Genomic DNA, 9,432 nt, shown 5'->3' on the forward strand with positions numbered 1-9,432 from the left:
ATTCGTACTTGATGTTGAAAACCAAAGGAGTTGATAAATATTTTCAATATCAAATCACGAATTATTTGCAGTAAATCAGAATTTATAATCGCTTTGGACTCAAATCACATTTTTTAATTTTTCATTACAAAAAAACTATACGAATGAAAGAATGAGTGTAAGAGACAATTTCAAAAATGAATGAAAGTTCAAAAAAGAAAGAAAAAAATAAAAAAAAAAAACAAAAAATAATTTCTACAAGTTATGCGCTATGTAATGTTTATAATTATTAATTAACCAAACTAGAGTTAAGTATTTGAATTATTGCGTGAATATATTTGTTTATAAATTATAAATGACAATTGTATCTTCGAGAATGTAATTACAATTAATATGTGTGTATATATATTACTAAGAATATGTTGATGATGATACATTATAATAACTAATATATACATATAATAACAATAATAATAATAATGAATAAATAATCTTTAATGAATCAATTAAAAAAAAAATAAATAAACAAACAAATACTCGCCTATTTTCGCGATTCTATGTTGAAAATCTACATAATTTACAATGTAATAAACTATTTAAATATCATCTCAATTAAAAAGAACAAAGAGATTATAAATATAAATAATAAAAGCAGTCGCAGAAAGCTATAAAGAATGAGAGTGTAATAAATAATACTACCAAAGATTTTGAATGAATGGATTAAATGTCAGAATTAAATTATAACGACTTAAGTTTAGATTAGTCAAACAAATGTAATTGTTAAGGCTAAAAAATAATACAAAAAATTTATCAAAGTACATTGTTGCAACTGCCATGCTGTGTGCCATTATATAATGCGTCACGTTCGTCATTTAAAAATATATAGAAAAGAAGCCATGATAATATTTATTATTATGACGAAAAGACGTCAATCGTTAGTGTACCGTCTACATGAATCATTAGTGAGGCGGATTGTATGTAATTGGAATGTAATTTAGAAACAAAAGTTTAAAAAACAACTTGTCGTTAAATACCGAAAAAATTATTAAGTAACAAAAGTATTATATAGTATGTATACAACAAAAAAACCAAAAAAAAAAAATTCCGGATGCACATCTCGATGAACTGTCGATTTACTTCTTTGTCCTTTGCGATGCTTTTCATACGCCAAAGTACATCGCATTTCGCTTTTCCTACTTATGACAACAAATAAACAAACAAAATGATATTAAAAAAAAAAATGATTAAAGAATAAATAATAAAAGCACACCGAGAATAATCACGTTTGATATCTCGTATTTCAATAATAAAAAAATCTAAATAAATAAAATAACATACTAATTGTTTATTTGAATTATTAGAATAGTCAAAAAATTCTATCATATCCTGATATCCAAAATAAGACTTACATTTATACTCATCGTCTACATTCAGCGTTTCTGCTGGCTTTCGAATACAATATTTAATTATTAAATCGCAAACCCAAAATAATGTGAGTTTCTTTTAAAATGAAATCTAAAGTATGAGAGCGAAATAATAAAAAAAAAAAAAAAAATCATAAATGAAAACAATGAAAACAAAACCAGAATATATGAAAAAATGTTGATCCATCACTATAGATTTCAAGCACAATAACGAATAGTAGGGCCAGGCACAATAAAAAAAAATTTTGGCCGTCACGTTGTAGACAGCGATCTGTTAGAGCGAAAAGTCATTATAAGTACCTATATCGCGAAAAATATTAAATGAATAAACACATATTGTCTATTGTCATTGAATGTGTTATTATTTCTTCCTTGTTCCTGGTAATCATTGTTTCTTCATTATTTTTTTTTTTTTTTAGTTAAAAGGAAGTCCTTTCGCTCCAATTGAGTCACAACAACTGTAGTAGTCAATATTCGATAAATTAAAATAAAAAACCCATAAAAATTCCTAAAATTAAAAAATAAATAGTATATGAGGCATTAATCGTTGAAATTTTGAAAATTAAAAAAAAAAAATAGTTAAATACAAAAATTAATTTGACTCTTGTAAATCAGCTGTTAGTAACCTGTCCGTGATTTGGCAACGCTTTATTTCGGTTGTTTACATTTTTATTTGCACAATGTAACCTTAATCATGTTTAACTTTTTGCAGTCAATATAAATAAATAAATTAATTAAAAATGTTTAGTCACAAAACCATAACATTCTAATATATCATGGCAGGAATACTAGTATTTTTTAATTATTGTTTTATTTTTCAATTATGAATTATGAAAATTTGTTAACAATAAATTAACTAATAAGTATGTATGAAAAACATAAGCGCGTTAAAGTTTAGTTTGAATTTATTGAATGGTCTGAAGCTCGCGCGCTACACAACGTTGCCAAATGTTCTGACGCCATTTAAATGTAGGTTACTTAAAAATTTTCTGTGATTTTATAATCATAATTTCTCCATAAATTCCACGGCAACCTATATATTTTATTGCAAAAAATCAAACCTGAATATTTCGTAAACCTTATTTTGAGTTTTTTTTTTACCCCATCTAATCGGTGGTTAATGCCATAATTCGAGAAAGTTGTTAAGGTCTGACTTTCTCGTAAGACTCGGAAAAAATACTGACAATTTTAAAAATTTTTTTTTCAAAAATTTGCTCAGTGAAGTATAAATTAAACTTCACTAGTAGATACATAAGGACTTTAACTATTAGATAAGAATTAATTTTATGCATGATCTAATATTTTTTATTTAACATTGATGGCGAAAGGACCTCCTTAAGTGTCAATTTAACGTAACCTTATTTTTGAAATAATTAAATTTTATTTTTTGTAACAAGTAACAAGTAAATAATTAATTAAATTTTTCTTTTGCGTATCATTTTTTTCATGAAACACACATTTAAGTTTTTTATTTTTAGTGGCTCGAAAAAGTTTTGGAAGTGTTAGAGAAAAAAGAAGAGTTTCTGAACTTCTAAAAATTGAAAAACATACTGAGATATTCGCTTCAATGTGTCCAGATGAAATTTTAGATCATTATAATGATTATAGTACTAGAGAATATTATACAACATTGATGCTAGGAGATATTTCAGGTAAGTGTGATTTTTTGTGAAGACGAATTAAAGTTGACAACTATACTTACTAGTTTTCAATGTACAATTTTTACAAATATAAACTAGGGTTTACTGAAATAACAGAAAAATATACACGGTCTGGAAAAAGTGGTCCATCAAAATTAACAGAGACACTTAACAGTTATATCGGTCCAATAGTTCAAGAAATTTTGTCTCATCATGGAGATGTTTTAAAATTTTCGGGAGATGCATTTATCGTTATGTGGAAGTTACAAGAAGGAATGATGATGCGAGATATGGCGACAAAAGCTATGCAGACAGCTTGTATAATTCAAAAACACTTTGGAACTTATAGTACCGATATTGGAGTTACTTTAAAAGGTACTTGACCTCTCTTAAGAAATCAATAACTCCTTAAAATAAAATAATGCATGTATTTTTCCAGTAAAATTAGCCATTGCTTCTGGAAAAATAAATTTTACATCAGTTGGTGACCCGCAGCAAATGTCTCATTACATTATAACTGGTAAACCTGTCTGGGATGTTAAACATGCAGAAACTCTTTGCAGGTTAAATATGAGACTGAATTGTTAAAGTTAATTATAAATTAATTATTGAATTTCACTTATTAACTAATTAGAGGCGGTGATATTCTCGTGGCTCCAAGTAGCTGGCAATGGGCCAACCCAAGCGATTATGTCTTCAAAATTCTTCCAGATCGACACACACTTATTTTAGCGAGTTCAACAATGTGGGAGCACTCTAAAGAGGATTACAAAGATGAATCATGTATTTCTTCTCTGGATAGTGATAAAACCAACTCGACAGAAACTACAGGAGACGAAGATAATCCGTACAATAAAGATTCCTCGGTTGTTGCTCGTTTTGAAGATCATATTAGAAATGATGCTTTCAAGTCCACTATTGATTACAGTCGTAGGTATTATCTTAAGACACTGAAGTTAACTGACATTCGAAATTTTTTTATAATTTTATAGCAATGAAATTGTTATGAAAAAAATTTAATCAAAAAATTCCACATGTGAAAATTGAAAAAAATTATTAGTGGAAAATTAAAAAAAAATTTTTTTCATTGTAATTGATTTGTTATAAAAATTTAAAAAATTTACAGGTGTCAGCTAACTTCAGTATCATATTATTTTAACTATGAATTATACAAATTATGATAATAATTATTTAGTTAGACCAAAAGTAGTTAATGTAACTGCACATCACTTAAAAAATGAGTTACGAAGCTATATGCTGAAGCCAGTAGTTCGATCCGTTGAACTGAATGAACCACTGGAACATCTTGCTGAAATTCGTCAGGTTGTAATTGTTTTTATAAATGTTGTTACTGACAGCAACGTCAAAAAAAGAACTTTAATTTCTATTGTTAACAAAGCTTTCAAGCGTGTCTGTGGGTAAGTAAATTCATTATTTGTTAAACTTAGATTTCTTTTTATAATGTAATATTATTAATTCCAAAGGATCGTTGATAAACTTCAAGGATGTGTAAATAAAGTATCATTATTCGACAAAGACCTTATGTTTCTATGCATATTTGGTCTTAGAGGTGGCAAACAAGAATTAGAAACTCAAATAGGACTTCGCTGTGCTTCAAAGTTGAAAAGTGCGCTATCTGCTTTTGAAAATATTAATTCTGTGACTGTAGGAGTGTCAACTGGTATGACTTACTGTGGAGTTGTGGGTCATACTCTAAGAAGAGAGTATACCGTTATTGGAATGCCAGTCAATAAAGCTGCTAGACTTATGGTTGCTTATACTAATAAAGTAAAATTATTGTTAAACATCAATTATAATCAAAACTAAATTGTTAATTATATCAAAGGATTTTTACAGAATAGAAATTTTTATATTTCAGGTTGTTTGTGACAGAGAAAGTTTTCTTTACTCACGGCTTGAATCCGGACATTTTATTCTGCAAGAAGCCAAGTATTTAAAAGGAATTTCAAATGTAGGTCCTGTATATGAATTTCTTGAACAAGTCCAGTAATTAATCATTTTAATTATATGTATCATCTTTTTAATTTTAAATATTGTAGATATTGATAAAAAAACAAAAATAAAATTATTTTGTAGAGTTCAAGATTCAGAAATGACAACAACAGTGTATCCATTACTAGGCCGGACAATTCAATTGAAATTATTTGAATCGTTATTGGCTGAAGCTCGGAGTAATTGGAATAATTCGGAGTTTTCATTGGAAAATACCAATATTTTATTAATTAGGTACAAAAAAATAATTAAAAATCAAGAAGAAGAAAGTGCTATTGGTTTTTTTTTTTTTTTTTTTTTTTTTTTAGAGGTGAACCTCGAGTTGGACGAACGCGATTACTAGATGAAATATCAAAAATTATTCCCGATAATACTGCTTGCAATTATATAAGCCTTACAGATAATGACCAAGAAGTAGGACATGAATTACTATTTTTTATAGTCAAATAAAAATATATAATTTTTTAGGTACCATATTCCTTTATTAATTTTATATTCTGTGTTCCGCTGGGCTTCAAAATCGAAACAACCAAAGAAGATCGTGAAAAAATTCTTTCTGATCATTTAAAGTCTACTGATGGAAAAGAATATTTTTATTTATTAAATGAAATATTTAACGTTGACTTTAAATTTAGTTTACGTAAATCAACTTTGTTGGAAGACGAAAAAAAACAGCGTGTAGATGAATTCATTGCCAAGTTGGTGGAAGAGTGTTTCAAGGACTTATGGGTGATTTTGATTGATGACGCCGAGTTTATTGACAAGGAATCCCTCACTTTAATTCCAACAATTATTAATCAAGAAAGAATTTTTTTTGTTTTTAGTCTGATTGACGATGAAAAAAAACTCTACGAAGTATTAGAAAAAAAAGCAAGAATAGTCAATCTTGAAGGACTTGATAAGTGGTATCATGCAGGTCTGGTTTGTCAATTTTTAAGAGTCGTTGCTATCCCTCCAGAATTAGAAAAGTATTTTTTAATTGACAATGATAATGAATAATGATAGAGAAATTTATTAATAATAATAACTGTAAAAGAATTACATATTTTCTACAGAGTTATTCAAGAAAGAAGTATGGGTAATTCAGGTTGGATTGAAAGTTATCTCATAAGTTTGATGCAAGTTGGAGGCATTGAAATAAAAAGAGTCTCGAGAGAAATGTTAAAAAAAATGGGTCTAGTTACTCCACCTATGAAGATGATTAAAACGTAATTTGTATTGACAATAACAATTGTTTATTTATTCATTTTTTTTTTTTAAATTTATATTGAAAATTAAATTCCAAGACAATTGCCATCTGGTTCTCGTATAGAAGAAAAAGGTGAAATTTCAACACGGGACGATGGATGGAGAATGTATGAAAATAGTTACGAGGTATTTTCTGTTTTTATTTTATGGAATTATTTATGCAGTTTTTCTCTATAATTTTCTTTTTCGCTGTATTATTAGGAAACTATTTCGGTAATTGGTGACGAAGAAATAGAAGAAGAAGAAATAGAAAATAAAGATGTTTTCATTTGTACAGTTCGGAAAAATTTTCAACTTGAGGATGTTAATGCCGAACTTGCCACAGACGGTAAATATTTTATTCAATAATATAATCTAATTAAAGAGATTGTTTTTGGATGTTTTTTTAGTTTTGTTTCTCAAACTATTTGATTCGCTGAAACCGATGGATCAAATTTTGTTGAAATGCGCTGCCGTACTGGGAGAGACTATTAATAGAAGTTTGCTGGAAAAACTTATGGAAAAAACGTCAATTCGAGATATTGGCTTGTGTAAGTAATTTTCATCATGAAATTTTGATATTTTTCAATTTTAAATAAAAAAAAAAAAAAAAAAAAAAAAAAAAAAAACTTGTTTATGTTAAATGATTTTTGAAAAATAGCGGTAATAAATCTATTTGAAAAACGAATTATCGGATGTGCAGCTGGAGATTTCACTAGGAGTCTGGGACCTAAAATATTCACTAGCAAATTTAGGAATTTATACGATAATATTAAAATTAAATGCGGATGCATAAATGTTGAAACACGAGGTCATAATAATATTAATAGTTAAATAGAATAATTTAAGTTATCGATTTTAATTTTTATATTATAATTTTATTATAGAGCCACTTATTGATCTTCCTAAATATGCGTCTTGTAATTTACTACGATTTAAAATCGCAAAATCTCGTGAAATAACTTACAGGTAATTTTTTAAAAATATTATATTTAACTTTATCTATGAAATTTCATAATATATCTAACTTTAACAGTAAAAAAAATTAACATTATAAATAGATTATTAACTGAAAATCAAAAAATCGAGCTTCATAAAAAAGCCTTAAGATACATAGAAAATAATACTAAAAGATGTGATTCTTGTGGGAATAAATTTTTTAAAAAATTATTGAGTTCTGATCAAGAATATTTGAAAAATTCAAAAGGAAAAATTGATCTTGATGATATTTTAGAACTTTCAAGTCCATATCGAATTTACAAAAATTTAAAGAATCAAAAAAGTATATACATAGTTTTTGACAAGTTATCGTTATTAAAAATCATTTATTACGTTATGTAGTATTGTTTTTTTGCTTTTTTTATTCCAACTAGAAAAAGAAAATTCGAAGAAATGGTACTTTAAACTTATGAAGCATTCAGAAACAGAAATAACGCCCCAATTGTTTTCTGATTTAAACTTTACTAACTGTCAGTGTAATTTAATTCTCATTACTACTTATTCACAAATTTTAGACCACTGCATGGGTATCGGTAAATATTTTCGTAATTATTATAAATTATAATAGAAGTTGATTAAAAATAAAAGTAACTTGTTGGTAATACTTTTTAGATCGTAAAGACAAAGCATTAACAACGATGTTAGAATTTGCAAGAGTGCTTTTAGAAATTTCTAATGTACCTCAAGCTAAAAAACTCTTAAACGATGCAGATGATATTTTAAGTCGTGTAAAATAAATTTTAATATTTACAGTACAACCGATTGCAGTAACTTTGAATTCATCATATTGATTTAAGACTAAGTCTGTCAAAAAATACCTCAATTTTTTCTTTTTTTAAATCTCGATGGCCCAAAGTTACTTCAAATGATTGGTGTGTATAAATTAAATTGGTTAATCTTAACAGATATTTAAAGCACGAGATGATGAATTAGTTACCGTACCTTATTTAAAAGGAAAAATAAAAACACTACAAGCCAAGTGTGATTTACATACAGGACAAATTGAAGAAGTTAAAAATAATTTAAAAGAAGCAATACGAAATATGGGTTATTGGTGGCCTAATAGTAATCCAATTATTCTATTGAAAGCAAAATATTTCTTCCAACAACTCAAGTTTATAATGTGTAAAAAGAATCACATGATCAATGAATACAATGGTGATGCCACTAAGTATCATGATCAACTTTCGCAATGTCTATCGGAAATGTTTATCATTCTTCAGGTATCAAATATTAAATTATAAATTATATTTAAACATTCAATATAACTGATAAAATAAAATTTTTTTTTTTTTAACTATTATTAGATGGAAGGAATGTATGAACATGCTCAACTTGCAGCAGCTTGGAGTTTGAGTTCTGCGTTAATGTCAAAAAAAGAATTAGTTACACTTTGTACAGCTTTTGCAAACATTATAATTGTTGGGCATACATTTAATAACGAGTATACTTTTCGATTAAACAATTAATGATTAGATAAAATATGTTTATTTACTAAATTATTAATTTTAGGGTGTTTATGACGAATATAGAAAACGAAGGGATGAAATTCTGCAACAATAAAAGCGCTGATCTTACTGAACAAGAATTAAAGTCTATAGTTAAATTATATACTAGTATTTTTTACGCTCGTTTATCGAGAAATAAAATTAGAAAAGCTTCAGATTTGGGTTTGATAGTTTATCAAATATCTAAAAATGTGAGATCTAATTATTTTCAAATTTTTATTTTATCACAATTAATTTACGCATTAATGCTTGAATACCGATTTGAAGAATTGATTCCCTTGCTCAAAGAATTAAGTAAATAAAATAAACGATTAAATTAATATAAAAATTAAAATTTTCATAGATATTATTTGGGGTTTTTTTTTTTAGAATTAATTTATAATACATCTGTGGATAAATCAGTTCGAATGTGGTACTATGAAGTTTGTTTGTCTATCCAATTAGAAACAGGGATTAAATTGATCTCCTTACAAAAATGTGAACAATATTACCAAGAAGAAGGTAAAATAATTGTTGAACTAAAAGATGTTGAAGTGAGAAGAAGATTTTGTACTAGCATGGAACTCTGGTTAGTAGAAAGCACTTGGAGGATTTAAAAGAGTTAAAATTATAAAATATGTTTTAATCTTAAAGGTATTTAAG

At 26.8% G+C, this 9,432-nt stretch overlaps 1 protein-coding gene across 1 annotated transcript; it reads left to right on the forward strand.

The window, feature by feature from the left end:
• The first annotated feature begins 2,221 nt into the window (after positions 1-2,221).
• Positions 2,222-9,412, forward strand: LOC123263722 (adenylate cyclase type 10-like). The gene is made up of 24 exons (XM_044726671.1): positions 2,222-2,806; positions 2,882-3,055; positions 3,143-3,418; positions 3,483-3,606; positions 3,678-3,973; positions 4,239-4,461; positions 4,528-4,831; positions 4,923-5,050; positions 5,141-5,290; positions 5,365-5,470; positions 5,525-6,024; positions 6,112-6,264; positions 6,343-6,430; positions 6,506-6,632; positions 6,694-6,834; positions 6,945-7,094; positions 7,171-7,252; positions 7,345-7,565; positions 7,657-7,815; positions 7,895-8,010; positions 8,188-8,505; positions 8,590-8,726; positions 8,795-9,084; positions 9,160-9,412. Coding segments are annotated over exons 1-24 (4,491 nt in total). The 5' UTR covers positions 2,222-2,805; the 3' UTR covers positions 9,387-9,412.
• Positions 9,413-9,432: the final 20 nt, after the last annotated feature.

The sequence above is a fragment of the Cotesia glomerata genome, linkage group LG4, assembly GCF_020080835.1.
Source record: "Cotesia glomerata isolate CgM1 linkage group LG4, MPM_Cglom_v2.3, whole genome shotgun sequence".
In the NCBI taxonomy this organism is placed as follows: Eukaryota; Metazoa; Arthropoda; class Insecta; order Hymenoptera; family Braconidae; genus Cotesia; species Cotesia glomerata.